General features: G+C 69.6%; 5 protein-coding genes across 5 annotated transcripts; 1 reads left to right on the top strand and 4 right to left on the bottom strand.

Annotated features, from left to right (window-relative positions):
- Positions 1-773: 773 nt before the first annotated feature.
- Positions 774-4,627, bottom strand: FA09DRAFT_341998 (hypothetical protein; the record flags this gene model as incomplete). The annotated part of the gene is made up of 21 exons (XM_025744517.1): positions 774-1,134; positions 1,197-1,308; positions 1,365-1,454; positions 1,507-1,607; positions 1,660-1,708; positions 1,760-1,824; positions 1,875-1,922; positions 1,977-2,077; positions 2,133-2,256; positions 2,305-2,589; positions 2,642-2,785; positions 2,839-2,855; positions 2,907-2,966; positions 3,015-3,092; positions 3,140-3,360; positions 3,412-3,438; positions 3,489-3,696; positions 3,751-3,956; positions 4,007-4,087; positions 4,140-4,527; positions 4,589-4,627. 21 exons carry the CDS (start codon positions 4,625-4,627, stop codon positions 774-776), a joined length of 2,805 nt encoding a protein of 934 aa, XP_025594757.1.
- Positions 4,628-5,096: 469 nt separating this feature from the next.
- On the top strand, positions 5,097-6,459 carry FA09DRAFT_363681 (histone-fold-containing protein). The gene is made up of 3 exons (XM_025745616.1): positions 5,097-5,290; positions 5,780-5,909; positions 5,968-6,459. Exons 1-3 carry the CDS (start codon positions 5,183-5,185, stop codon positions 6,162-6,164), a joined length of 435 nt encoding a protein of 144 aa, XP_025594758.1. The 5' UTR covers positions 5,097-5,182; the 3' UTR covers positions 6,165-6,459.
- Positions 6,354-8,455, bottom strand: FA09DRAFT_332945 (PAP2-domain-containing protein). Its single transcript, XM_025743654.1, has 8 exons — positions 7,970-8,455; positions 7,532-7,651; positions 7,412-7,478; positions 7,099-7,354; positions 6,928-7,043; positions 6,832-6,873; positions 6,705-6,780; positions 6,354-6,651 (listed from the first exon to the last, which is right to left on the bottom strand). Exons 1-8 carry the CDS (start codon positions 8,375-8,377, stop codon positions 6,453-6,455), a joined length of 1,284 nt encoding a protein of 427 aa, XP_025594759.1. The 5' UTR covers positions 8,378-8,455; the 3' UTR covers positions 6,354-6,452.
- Positions 8,456-9,177: 722 nt separating this feature from the next.
- Positions 9,178-10,639, bottom strand: FA09DRAFT_323963 (hypothetical protein; the record flags this gene model as incomplete). Its single annotated transcript, XM_025741108.1, has 4 exons — positions 9,178-9,472; positions 9,527-9,661; positions 9,716-9,900; positions 9,952-10,639. 4 exons carry the CDS (start codon positions 10,637-10,639, stop codon positions 9,254-9,256), a joined length of 1,227 nt encoding a protein of 408 aa, XP_025594760.1. The 3' UTR covers positions 9,178-9,253.
- Positions 10,640-11,402: 763 nt separating this feature from the next.
- On the bottom strand, positions 11,403-12,487 carry FA09DRAFT_332950 (DUF336-domain-containing protein). The gene is made up of 5 exons (XM_025743655.1): positions 12,382-12,487; positions 12,114-12,326; positions 11,928-12,049; positions 11,851-11,869; positions 11,403-11,797 (listed from the first exon to the last, which is right to left on the bottom strand). Exons 1-5 carry the CDS (start codon positions 12,443-12,445, stop codon positions 11,700-11,702), a joined length of 516 nt encoding a protein of 171 aa, XP_025594761.1. The 5' UTR covers positions 12,446-12,487; the 3' UTR covers positions 11,403-11,699.
- Positions 12,488-12,570: the final 83 nt, after the last annotated feature.

The following is a 12,570-nucleotide window of genomic DNA, read 5'->3' on the forward strand; positions in this document are numbered from 1 at the left end:
CGTCGCAGGCGCCGCCGCCGCATACGTACGCCGCCTTCTTTGCCGCGCTCGTCGCCCACGACGTGCGCCTGCTCGTCAACCTCACCGCGCTCGAGGAGCACGGGCGCACCAAGGCCGACGCCTACTGGCCGCGTGCCGACGGGCGCTGGCACGCCGTCGCGGGCAGCGAGTGGGCCGTGTGCACGGCAGGCGAGCGTCGTGTCGGCGGGCCCGACGCCGGCGAGCTGACACGCCGCGTGCTGCGGCTGCGGCACGGCGCGGCAGGCCCAGTGCACGAGGTGGTGCAGCTGCATCTCACCAGCTGGGCCGACCACGGCAGCTCCTCGGCGGCCGCCTTTCGCGCCCTCATCGCTGCCATCGACGCCGAGGCGCAGCACGGCGCCGTGGCCGACGCTGCGGCCGCGCAGCCGCCGCTGTGGGTGCACTGCAGCGCCGGCGTTGGCCGCAGCGGCACGCTCATCGGCGCCCTCCTCGCGCGCGACGCCCCCGCCGCCACGCGCCAGCTCGCCGACGCCGCACCCGCGTCGCCGTCGAGCGGCGGCCTCTTCGCCGCCGTCATGGCGCGCGTGCAGTCCAACGACGAGCAGCTGCCGCCGCCGACGCGCGCCGCCCGCGACATTGTCGCGCACATGCGCCAGGCGCGCCCGTGCATGGTGCAGACGCCGGCGCAGCTCGGCATGCTCGTCGAGCAGGTGCAGGGCGTGCTCCAGCCGCCGGAGCCTCAAAAGTGACATTACGCAGCGGGCGGGTGTCGCGGCAGGGAGGGAAGGGCATCAGATGTCGTCGTCGTCGCTGCCGCCAAGGACCTGGCGCAGCTTGGCTAGCGTAGTCTCGCGCGATGCCCCGCCGTCGCCGCCGGCACTCTCCGTCTCGAGGTCCCACTCGACGAAGCGGCGCGCGACGGCCTCGGCCTTGCGCACGCTGCGGCTGCTGGTGCGCGACGGGCGCGCAGAACGCGCTGCGCCCTCTTCTTCCTCGTCGGAAGACTGCGCGTCCTCGAGCGCCAGGCGCGCCAGGTCGTGCTTCGCTGCCAGCTGCGTCACGTAGTTGGCGCGCTCAATGACGTGGGCCGGCAAGCCGGCGGCACGGGCGCAGATGCTCGCATGGGACTGCAGAGCAAGGCCAGGCGTCACCCTGGCGCGGAATACCACTAGATAAGCGGGCATACACGTTGTGCGGGCGCGAGTAGGGCTCACTTGTACAGGTACGTGAGCTGGTCGAGGCCGCTGGCCGTGTCGTCGATGATCAGGGCCATGTGCGCGGTGGCGTACGGCAGAGACGCGGGCAGGAAGCGGTGGTGGAAGACGTCTGCCGGCTAGCGGTGAGCAGCCGCGGCTATGACGGCGCACGTCTCTGGCACCCACCATGGAAGTGCGTGGCGGCGAGAGTGCGTGGACAGCTGTCGCCGCGCTCCAGCAGGTCCAGGCAGGTGGCCGCAAAGAGCGCCGCACCGTCTAGGCGGAGCGTCAGTCGGTGGTGGCTGTCGCTTTGCCGCGGCAGGCGCACCAGAGGCCAGAGTGCCTTTGCCCATCTCGTCCAGCAGGATGAGCGAGCGCGGCGTGGCGCTGCGCAGCGCGCGGCTGACTTGGCCCATGTCGAGGGTGAAGCTGCGATGCCGTCAGCGTCGTCGCGATGCTCGGCCTGCTGTGCGCTGCCCACCTGCTCTGCAGCCGGCCGACCGACTCGGCAGCCTGCACCCGCGTGAGGACTAGAGCGCGACGCATCAGCGAGGCAGGCATAGGGCCTCGACTCGACTTACTCTTGTCGACAAGACCGATGCGAGCCGAAGCCGCAGGCACAAAGGATCCTACTTGCGCCAGGAAGCTGGAGCGTCGCGGTGAGGTGCGCTCGGCCTCTTGCTGCGGCGAACTCACACAATGAGCGCGACTTGCTTCAGGTAGACGGACTTGCCTCCGGCGTTGCTGGCAGGGGCCGGTCAGCCGAGGAGCATTGTGCGCGTGCCGAGCTTCACTCACGCCCCGGTCACGATTGCCAGGCTTGCGCCTACGCCCTCAGCCGCTGGCTCGGCGGTCGATCCAATGCCACGCCCGGCGATGAGCAGCGTGTCATTCGGCACCTGGCACGCTGATCAGCAGCGCGCTGACGAGTAGTGCGTGATGCGCTGCACGCACGAACTGGTCGACACAGAACTCCTGCAGCGGGTGACGCCCGTCGCGGGTCATCAGGTGAGGCGAGAGATCAAGCTCGGGCCGCACGTAGTCGTACTGCTTGGCCGTAGCCGCAAAAGAGAGGAGGCTGCAGACGCGTGAGTGCGCCACGGCGAGACGGCGCCAGCGCACTCACCAGTCGAGCTCCGTGCACAGCGTGTGGCACTGGACGAGAAACGGCGCATACTCGCTGATCTCCTCCTGCAGACGATGCACAATCTCGATCTCGCGCTCTGCGATCAGCGAATGCAGATCGCCAAAGTGGTGGTCCAGGTGCCGACTCTCGTCGCTGCGCCAGTAGCCCGCCACCTCGCTGGCAAACTGAAACTGCCATCCGTAGCGCTCGCCAGCCAATTCGGCGTCTTCTCCCTCCACGAGCGGCACCGCATGCAGGTAGCCCAGCTGAGGGAAGTACACGATGCTGCGCTTGCACATCAGCGGGATGTCCTTGGCAGTAGTGCACATGTACCCACGAGATGGCCACGTCGAGCTCCAGCTTTGCGGCCAGCGTCGAGGCGATCTGCGACAGCGTGGTGGGCAGTGCCGCGTACGCGCGCTTCCAGTCGTCGAGCTCGCTGTCGATGCCCGGCTGGACGCACGTGCGTCGCTGCTCCTCGCTGGACGCGGAGACGTCAGACAGGAGCCCCTTGCTAATCGATGACTTGACTACCTTTCGTCCCAGTTGATCTGCAAAGCGACACTGAGCGGGGCTGCCGGGTTTGAGCGGTCTCTACGTACCACGTCCAGCACACCGTCGCTGAGCTTCACGAAGGCTCGTGCACTAAATGAGTCCTGGATCTGCAAGTCGTTCATGAGCGCTGGCCACTGCTTTATCTCTGATCTTACCTTGCGCAACAGAGGCACGCTCTCGGCGCCTTCGAGGGTACGCACGTCGCCGCGGACGTTGCGGGCGGCCTGGCAGAACTGGCGCTGCTGTGAGCACACACCCGGCACGGCTTCTGTTGCCTTACCGTGACAATGCGCTTGAGCACGCCAGTGTCGGCATCGCCCTTTCGCACGCGCAGGACCAGCTTGGGCACGATCGGGACGCCTCCGAGGCAGGTGCGAAGCGCCGCTGTGGTGTTCGAGTTGATGGGCGCAGAGAGACACTCCACAGCGTCAAGGCGCGCGTTGAGGAGAGGAAGGGAGCGGGAGGGAAGGAGCAGCCAGCGACGGAGCATGTGGCGGCCCACTGGTAGAGCTGCGTCAGAATCGCGTCGCTGCTCTGCCACTCGCCACTGACTCAGCGTCACTGTCTGATTGAGCAGGGCTGTAGGACGGTGTCAGCTAGCGCAACTCGACTCGGCGCGCGACACGCACTGTAGATACTCAGGCCTTCCTTGCCCCTCGAGCTGTGCAGCGTCGCGTGTGCCTCCTCGTAGAAGACGCCGAGGCCGAGGCGCGAGTCTGCATCCACCGACACGCATTCGTCCAGGCTCAGCATCTCGACGCTTGTGATGGGCAGCGCAGCGTCGCCCAGGCCAGAGGCGCGCGTGAGATGCAGCAGCAGGGAGTTCGCAGCGCCAGTCTGCGATCGCTGCGTGAGCGTAAGCCGACACGCACGTCGCCTGGCTCGACCCACTGAAAGCTTCATGGTCTCGAGGCTCACGAGCGAGCCGACTCGCAGGGCGTCGCGCAGCTCAGTGTCGGCGCCTCCAGGCGCATGCATCGCATCGGCCTCCTCTGCGTTGGAGGCCGGCAGGTGCAGCGCATGTATGCGCCCTTTGCCTGCGAGGTAGCCCCACTCGTTGCCCGGGCGCACCTCGAGCTTGCCGCCGGCGCCGCGCACTGAGGGAAGCGTGAGCAGTGCTGCGGCAGACGGCAGTGCCTGGCCTCACATGCCGCCGTGATGGCGTCGAGCGAGGCGGGCGACGTCTTGGACGGCACAAAGACGCAGTCAGGCTTCAGCTGCTCGATCACTTGGAGAGCAGTTCAGTGCCATGCGAGCGCGGCGCTGCCGTCGCGCCTTACACATCTCGGCCACCTCCTTGGCGCGCGCATCGTCGGCCGTCGACGCCGTGCTGCCGCCGGCCGACTCGTCGGCGCCGGGCTCGCGAGGCACATGTGACGGCGCCAGGCCGAGCTCGGGCGCGTCCTCGAGCAGGAGCAGCTTGCGCTGCGGCGCATCGTAGAAGGCGGCGCCGATGCGGCCGTGCGCCGCATACATGGCCAGCAGCAGGCCTTTGTCGTCGTCGTCGTCCTCCTCCAGCAGCTCACTGGCGCCATGATCACTGCCGGCAGGCTCGTCGAGATCGCTGAGCCGACTCGACGCCGTCGACGGCAGCAGGTGCTGCGCGGCGTTCGGGGGACGGCCCGACGCCGACGCCGCCGACGACGCCTCGGACGAGGGGCGCGCTCGCTGGCGGCCGGCGGATCAGCAACGAGCGCACGCCGCAGCACAGGCGCCGGCATCTGTTCACCGAGCGCGCGAAGCGGACCCGGCCAGCACGCGGCGGCATTCAGGCGGCGGCAGGTGCAGCTGCGATGCAGATCGGGGGCAAGCGCAGAGGCTGCGCGCTGCAGCACGAGGGCGGCGCAGGGAGCGTTTGAGGAGCGGGAGGCGGTCGCAGTCGGGAGCGTGGGAACGGCCGGGCGGCGCGCAGCCGGCCAAGGCCCTGAGATGCCCGCTCTCTCGTCTGCCGCACCGCTAGCGGCTGCACTCGAGTGCTGCAGCGACGCTCGCAGCGGCTCTGCACATCAACAATGCAGAGCGCAGCAGCACCAGCCGCAGCAGCGCTCTGAGAGGGCGGGCCTGCGCAGGAGAGCAGCGGGCGCGGCCTGCGCCAGCGCTGCGCCACGAAACGCGGCGCGTCGCGGAAACGGCGCGGCGCCGAGGCCACGAAAGCGGCGCGGCGGCGGCGGGCAGCGCGCGTCACGGCGTCACGCACTCGCGCTTGCTCTCGCCGCTCCTGCCTCCCGTCCCCTCACCTCGCCCACCTCGCTTGCCCACTCGCTCACCCGCACTCTCTGCACAACCGCACCGCACACCACCCACCCGCACCCACCTCTCTACCATGTCTGACGCAAAGGCTCGTGGCGGCAAGGCAGGCGCCGCCGCACCCGCCGCCAGCAAGGGCGACAAGAAGAAGGCCGTCACCCAGAGCTCCAAGGCCGGCCTGCAGGTGAGTGCGGCGTCGTGGACACGGTGGTGCGCAGCAGTGGTGCTGGGGTGTGAGCGTGGCGTGCTGTGGCCAGCAGCGAGGCGCGCGTCGCTGTCGGGCGACGCGACGGCGCCGGTGCGTCGCCAGCCGCGCAGAGCATGCGCAGAGCGAGGAGGCTGGCGTGTGCTGCGCATCTGTAGCGCACATGCTGCTCGGCGCCGGTGCTGCTCTGCGCTGCCGTGGCGGCGCTGCCTGGGCGAGGCATCCGCGTGCGGCGCGCGTCAGGGCCGCGACCACGCGTGCTTGCGACGCGGCTCGCAGCTGTGTGCATGCAGAGTTGGGACACGCCGGGCCTGGCGTCATCGAGGACATGGTCGGTCACACGTGCTGGCCTCGCAAGTCCACACAGCGTGGCAGTGTTTCGCTTGGGCGACGCGTCCCTCGTAGCCCCGCCTGGCTCGCCGCGCGTCCTCTGTCGAGCTGCGAAGCCGTACTGACGCCGCGGCGCAGTTCCCCGTCGGCCGCATCCACCGCCACCTCAAGGCCCGCACGCAGAACCACGTGCGCATCGGCGCCAAGGCGGCCGTGTACACGAGCGCCATCCTCGAGTACCTGACGGCCGAGGTGCTCGAGCTTGCCGGTGCGTCGCCGCGCTGCCTGTGCCTGCACCTGCTCTCCCGCTGACCTGCCGCGCACAGGCAACGCCTCCAAGGACCTCAAGGTGAAGCGCATCACGCCGCGCCACCTGCAGCTCGCCATCCGCGGCGACGAGGAGCTCGACAGCCTCATCCGCGCCACCATCGCCGGCGGCGGTGTGCTGCCGCACATCCACAAGACGCTCATCAAGGCCAGCGGCAAGGGCAGCAAGAAGGCGGCCGCGTCCGGCACGGACTAGGCGCGCATTGCTGCTGCTGCCGTCGCCGCCTCTCCTCGAGCATCGCCGGGCTGCCTGTATTTGCCCCCGCCGTTCCGTCCACCCTGCTCAGCCCTGGCTTGAGAGATTCCCCTGCGTCGCGGTGCCGGCCTGCGCGCGCCAGGCCACACCGGATGCTGCGCTGGCCCACCCGTCTCCCTCATCCGTGGCGCGTGTCACTGATTGTTATATGTAACTGTACTTTTTCGCCTCTCAATCGCCCTGCACTTTGCCGTGACATGGCGACAGAAGGCCCGGCGCCGTGCGCATCTAGTGGTTCACTGTCTCGCGCTGCATCTCGTCGTCGTGCGAGCTGAGGTCCTGCAGGTGCCGGTGCGGGTGCGCGCCGACCTCGATGTCCGAGTGCTCCTCGCCGTCGACGGGCTCAACGCGCGGCACGCGCGGCGCCCACGGCTTGTGGCAGCGCGGGTGGTGCAGCGAGGGGTAGTAGCGGAAGTACGTGCCGAGGCTGGGCGGCGTGGATCAGACAGGTCGCTCAAGCGGGTGCGGTAGAGAACTCACCAGATGAGCACGCCGAGGATGGCGCCGGCGATGACGTCCGTCGCGTGGTGCCGGTAGTCCATCGTGCGGCTCACGGCTGGGCGCGCAGGTCAGCACCGCCTCGGTCGGCGCGCAGGGCCAGACTCACAGATCAGCGCAGCACCGACCAGCGGGAAGAAGACGAGCCAGGCTGCACAGAGGCCGTCAGCAGGCGGCCGCGGCACGCATCTCGCGTGCGACTCACCCGTCGCGGCATGGCCCTTGCGGTTGAAGAGGTGCAGCTTGCCGGCCAGGTACAGGCTGAGGAACGTCAGGCCGGCCCACGCGGCGCTCGAGTGGCCGCTCGGGAAGGAGCGGAAGCTGGCGGCGGCGGGTCAGCGCAGCTCACAGCACGAGGCAGCCAGCCGGCGCTCACCCCTCGGACATGATGTGCGACGAGAGGTCGCGCGTGCAGATGGTCTCGGTGACGAGGCCGTAGACGGGCGCATTGGCGGCGCCCTCGCGCGGCTGGCAGCGGTCGATGATGTCGGGGCGCGGGCGGCCGACGGAGACCTTGATGAGCGTCGTGGCGGTGATGGTGAGGGCGTGGGTGAGGACGAGGCCGAGGAGCGCGGCGTGGAAGTCCCACACGCTGCGGTTCACCGCCAGCGAGAAGATGAGGATGAGGATGACTGCGCGAGGGGCGTCAGACGGACACAACAGGCGCCGGGCCGGGCCGCAGCACTGACTCGGGATGACGAGGCAGTAGACGGCGAGCTCGGGCACCGTCACGCGCTCCGTCTCGGAGTACGTGTGCTGTGTGCAGGGGTCAGCGGCCGTGCGGCGCAGCGAACACCTCACACACGCACCTGCAGCGACGTGTCGGTGAGGCTGAACTCGCGGCGAAAGCCGTATGCGTCGTTCACGAGGGCCAGCAGGCCGGCGACGACGAGCGTGATGATCCAGTCGGGCGCATAGGCGACGATGAGCTGCGCGTGCCGGTCAGCACAGCGCCCGGCGCAGCGATGCCGCAGCGGCAGCAAGGCGAAGGACAGCGCAGAGCAGCACCGGCAGCCGCAGCCGCAGCAGCGATGGCGCAGCAGGCGCAGCAGATGCAGACATGGCACAGCCTGCTCCTTGGTGGGCTGCGCCCGCCTGCCGGCCGCGTAGCTCTCGCTCTGTGGCCGCCTCTGCCCGTCCAGCTGCGACCTCGGCCTCGCCGCCTCGCCGTTCTGGCTGCCTCAGCAGCTCGCCGCACCCGCCGCTGCTCTGCGCACCGCCCGCTGCTGGCCTCGCCGCGCACTCACCTGCATGCGGCGCTTGTTGTCCGTCTTGGGCCGCGCCTGCGTCCAGCTCTGCTCGCGGTACCAGCGGCGCGCCGGCTGTGCGATGGGCTCGAGCAGGCCGCCGAGCGAGCCCGAGGCGCCGTGGCCGCTGCCGCGCTGCGGAGCGGCAGCACTGAAGCCCGCGTGCGGCGGATGCGAGTGCTCGGCCATGCTGCCGGTCAGCGGTGCGGCGGCGTGGTGCAGCGAAGTGCGGAAGAGGCGCGGCTCGTCGTCGTCGTCGTCGTCGTCGACGCTGGCGCGCAGCGGGTGCGGCGCAGAGGCGGCGTCGGGCTCGTCGCGGTACGGCAGCGGAGCAAGGTGCGGCGCAGTGGCAGCGCGGTGCGGGCGCGGCGGGGCAGAGGCGGGCGGAGCGGGGAAGGCGTAGGGCATGGCGGGCAGCCGCAGCGGGCGGCGCGGCGGCTTTTGAGGCGTCGGCGGCAGCGGCGAGGCGGCCGCAGCGTGCAGCAGCGTGCAGCAGCAGCAGCGTCTGAGCGGCTGAGGCGGGGTGGCAGCAGCGGGCCAGATGGACGCACAGCAGCGCCTCACCTCTCTCGCTTTGCGCGGTGCTCTGCTGCGTGGCGGCGCGGTCTTGGCGCTCCGCCGGCGGCCTGCTCCTCACCTCCACACCGCCTCGTCCATGCCGCACCCGCTCGCCGTCATGCGCCGCGAGCGCTCACACGACCACGCCCGGCCGCACACTCCTCGTCGCTCGCTGCGTTGCGGCTGCGCATACATGCTGCCGGTGCTGCGTCGTCGTCGTTTGATGGACGCTGCGGGCCTGCCGGCAGACGTCAAATCGGCCTGCTGCCGCTGTGCTGGACAAGCTCCGGCGGCGCGCGGCTATTTCGGGCCGCCGCCTTCAAATTCAGCCGCGGCGCGTGACGGCCCACAGCCACAACAGCGAGGTGTTGGTCTGCCTCTGCCCTCCCACCACCGCTCGCCGCCTCGCGTCGCGCCGCACATGGGACAGATAGACTACATGCAATCTAGGTGGGTGCACATGCGCAGCAGGGACGATGCACGGTGCAGAGAGGCGGCCGGGAGGCGCAGTCGGGCATGCGCGGCGCGATCACTGCTGCTTGCGCTGCAGCAGCGCCGCGGGACGCTCCCACTCGTCGGCCTCGCTCGCGGCCGACGACGCCGGCGACGAGCACGCCTCGGACGCGCTGCTGCTCGGCGCCGAGCTCCACGCCGAGCTGGCCGCCTCGCGCGGCGCCAGCACGGCCTTGGCGTGCCCGTGGGCGTCGCGGTAGAACTGCAGCAGCGTCAGCAAGCGGGCACCCTCACGCACACGTCCGTCCGGCGCACCATGACATCCTCGCGCGGGTCGACCGTCTTGCAGTGCAGATTGTTCTTCCACAGCGAGAGCAGCATGTTCTCCGGCGACGCCTGGTAGTGCTCGCCGAGGAACGCGCGCAGCGCCGCCGTCGCCTCGTGCGCGCGGTAGTGCGGGATGCGCGAGCTGATGTGGTGCACCACGTGCGTCTGCATGCAATGTCAGTGCGGCCGGCAGCGAGCCACACACGGCAGCGCACGCACCTCGCAGAGGGAGTGCGTGAAGAACGGGCCCACCCAGCCAAAGAAGCTGCGGTCGATGGTGCACAGCGCGCCGCGCGACCACGTCCACTCCCGGTCCGAGTAGTGCGGCAGGAACGGGTCCGTGTGCTGGAGGAACTGCGGCGCAAGGAAGGTGAGCGCAGTGCTGTCGCGGTCTCGCAGCTTACGCACCGTCATCAGGACGATGTTGAAGTTGCAGACGAGGTACGGGAAGCCGTACGCCCACCACACTGTTGCCACGCTCGTCGCCCGCGTCCACGCGATCAGCGCGCCGATGACCACAACAAGACCGGCATCCGAGAGCAGCACCTGGCTGCGCTGCGCTGGCGTAAAGAACGGCGCCGAGGGCAGGAAATCTGCGAAGGGGTCATCAGCTACGGCGCAGGCTTCGCTCGCGGCCGACTCACGGCCCGAGCCGAACGGATAGTGGCGCTGCCCGCCGAAGTTGAGCCAGAGGTAGAGCGGCATCCCGAGCAGCTCCATGATGGCGATTGTGACAAAGTTGGCGAGTGGCGCATCCTCCATCGTCTCGGCCAGCCACTCGCCAAAGGACGGCGCGCCCGGCAGGTCAGCGGCGTCCGCCTCGCCCACCGGCCGCAGCGGCTTGAGGCCCTTCTCCTCGCGCGAGCGGGGCACAAAGTTCTCGTCGCGCGTGGCATGGCCCGTCGCGGCGTGGTGCCGCGCATGGATGATGCGCCAGGGAAAGTACGGCACGAGCAGGCTGGTGTGGCAGACAAAGCCCACCGCGTCGTTGACCCAGCGCGTCTTGGAGAGCGAGCGGTGCCCGCCCTCGTGCGCCAGCGTCCAGATGCCGGTGAAGACGAGCCCTTGGAACGCGACGTACGCCAGACGGAGGGCCAGTAGCGCGTAGCCCTCGAGCTGCGGCGAGAGCTTGTGCAGCACCACGTACGCTGCGCCGCACATGGCAAAGTCGCGCGCGACGTAGCTGAGCGAGCGCAGCGTCGAGATGTCGCTGCAGTGCGTCGGGATGGCGGCGAGCAGCTCGCGGGTCGAGAAGGGCGGCACGCTGAACTGCCGCAGTGTTGCCGGGTCTGGCGCCGGCTTGACGTGGCGGTGCGAGTATCGGTCGGCCATGGCGGCGGAGGGTCGGCTCTGGGGAAGATGGCGGTGCGAGTCAGGCCCTGTCCGCGGCCATATAAGGGTGAGGCCCATTCACATATCTCAACCTGCCACGCCGTCCAATCGAGCTATCTGGTGCCTCTGCGGCATGGCGTTCACGCGTCCGCAGACGTCACTGGCGGTGCCATCATGGCAGAGGACCGAGCGCACGCACGGGCAGATGCGACGCGACGAGGACCACCGTCTGCCGCCGTTGCAACCGCCCCTGCGACGCTACGGCGGCGCACGCAGGACAGCATGCTCGTGCCTCGCGCAACCAGACGAGCGCTGCAAGTGAGCACGAGGCAGGCAGCACAGATCGCAGTGACGACACGGCGGTGGCAGACTGTGCGAGCAGACATCACCCGAGCTGTCCTGCTGCGGCCTCTAGCGCCGGGCAGCTTCTTCCCGCCCCGCCGGAGCGCATCTCGATGTCGAATCGCTGAGCGCCTGGGCCTGTGCACGTTGCTCCGAACAAACAGATCCGCCTCTCATGCCCGCGCCGCAGGGTATCTGGCGCTGCGGCGGCCCTCTGGCCCGGGTGCCCGTCGGTCGGAGGGATGGCGATGCCGCGAGCACACTTAGCACGGCGGCCAACTTCATCCGCCTCCCGCGCAGGCCCGAGGATTGGCGGTGAAACAGAGTGCACGCTACGGTGGTGCCTGCGGTGCTCTGCGCTTCGGTGTGCCGCGGAGCCGATGTCGAGGGCCCCGAGGTGGGCAGCTGCCTTTGCGGCGGCGCAAGGCAGAGCGCTTGTGCGGATGCGCCGCACCGCGTCGCGGAAGCAAAACGGCACGGCGCGCGGCAACGGGCGGCGCAGCGCCGACGCAGACAACAGCCGCAGTACGCAGTGCACCCGCCTCACTCGGCTCTGCTATCGACTCGACTCCACTCTGCGTCTCATGCAACATCGCTGCGACGTAGCCCGCTCTCACGGCTACGGTGCGCCTGCGCGAGAAAGTGCCATAGACAATCACATGCTGCCGCACAGCGAGGCATAGACAATGGCCTGCTCGGCCGTCGCGACCCTGGCGCTCTAGTGAGCAGGCCCCGCCGCACTGATGTGTCGCTCGAGCGCCTCGACTGCAATGGCATGGTCCACCTCCTGCGACAGGCCGGAGACAGCGATTGCGCCTGGTGCGATGCGTGAGCAAGATCGGGGCGTGCTGGCGAGCTGCCGCACTCACCGACTGGTGCGCCGACCGACTGTGGCGCAGCGGACGTCAGGCAAGGCACATGTTGCACACCTCTCTGCGTCACTCACGCGCACAAAGATGGGCACGGCGCCGCCGTGCGGCGCGTGGTCGGGCCCGAGGTCGTCGAGCGTCTTGCCCTGGCCGAGCAGCTTGCGCCCGATGGCGTACGAGCTGACCGAGTACACACGCACTGCCAGTGGCCAGTCAGTCAGCACGCGCACGCACCGCTCTCCTTGCCCGCAGGAGAGGCGCACCCGTCTCGATCTTGCGGCGGATCATCTCGCCCAGACGCGGCGTGGCGCCCTGGCCGACGACGCAGGCAAACAGCACCTGGCCGTCGAACGAGTGGATCTGGATGGCGACGCCGACGCGCCGCGCTGCGCCGGCGCTGTGCCTTTCATATGCCTCGCGCGCATACTGCCCGAGCGTCCATGCGTCGTCGCAGGTGAACGAGGCCAGTCTGCGCTCTGTGGCCGTGGCGGCGTGAGCGAAACGGTGTTGGCCGTGCTGCAGCACCCGCACCTTCGTCCTGCCGCGCCAGCTGCTGGAAGCGCGCCGTGAGTGCGGCGCGGTCCGATGCTGCCATAGCTTGTGCTGATTTTGGAGCGATGCTGCGGGCCCGAACGACTTGCTGGTGTGAGTGCAGGGCCCTTTGAGTCACGAGAGGAAGGACGAGGAGGCCGCGGAGGCTGCCGGCCGGGCGCCGCACGT

The sequence above is a fragment of the Tilletiopsis washingtonensis genome (genome assembly GCF_003144115.1).
Source record: "Tilletiopsis washingtonensis strain MCA 4186 unplaced genomic scaffold FA09scaffold_31, whole genome shotgun sequence".
Classification (NCBI taxonomy): domain Eukaryota; kingdom Fungi; phylum Basidiomycota; class Exobasidiomycetes; order Entylomatales; genus Tilletiopsis; species Tilletiopsis washingtonensis.

What these genes read in the sequence shown, in the direction of transcription:
- FA09DRAFT_363681 (XM_025745616.1), top strand. Translation starts at nt 5,183, where the DNA reads ATGTCTGACGCAAAGGCTCGTGGCGGCAAGGCAGGCGCCGCCGCACCC. An exon ending in GCTCCAAGGCCGGCCTGCAG is followed by an intron (nt 5,291 to 5,779) that starts GTGAGTGCGGCG and finishes GCCGCGGCGCAG; the next exon opens with TTCCCCGTCGGCCGCATCCA. An exon ending in CGAGGTGCTCGAGCTTGCCG is followed by an intron (nt 5,910 to 5,967) that starts GTGCGTCGCCGC and finishes TGCCGCGCACAG; the next exon opens with GCAACGCCTCCAAGGACCTC.
- FA09DRAFT_332945 (XM_025743654.1), bottom strand. Translation starts at nt 8,377, where the DNA reads ATGCCCTACGCCTTCCCCGCTCCGCCCGCCTCTGCCCCGCCGCGCCCG. An exon ending in GGTCGGTGCTGCGCTGATCT is followed by an intron (nt 6,781 to 6,831) that starts GTGAGTCTGGCC and finishes CTGCGCGCCCAG; the next exon opens with CCGTGAGCCGCACGATGGAC. An exon ending in ATCCTCGGCGTGCTCATCTG is followed by an intron (nt 6,652 to 6,704) that starts GTGAGTTCTCTA and finishes CACGCCGCCCAG; the next exon opens with CCTCGGCACGTACTTCCGCT.
- FA09DRAFT_332950 (XM_025743655.1), bottom strand. Translation starts at nt 12,445, where the DNA reads ATGGCAGCATCGGACCGCGCCGCACTCACGGCGCGCTTCCAGCAGCTG. An exon ending in GCTGGCGCGGCAGGACGAAG is followed by an intron (nt 12,327 to 12,381) that starts GTGCGGGTGCTG and finishes CCACGGCCACAG; the next exon opens with AGCGCAGACTGGCCTCGTTC. An exon ending in CCGCCGCAAGATCGAGACGG is followed by an intron (nt 12,050 to 12,113) that starts GTGCGCCTCTCC and finishes GGCCACTGGCAG; the next exon opens with TGCGTGTGTACTCGGTCAGC.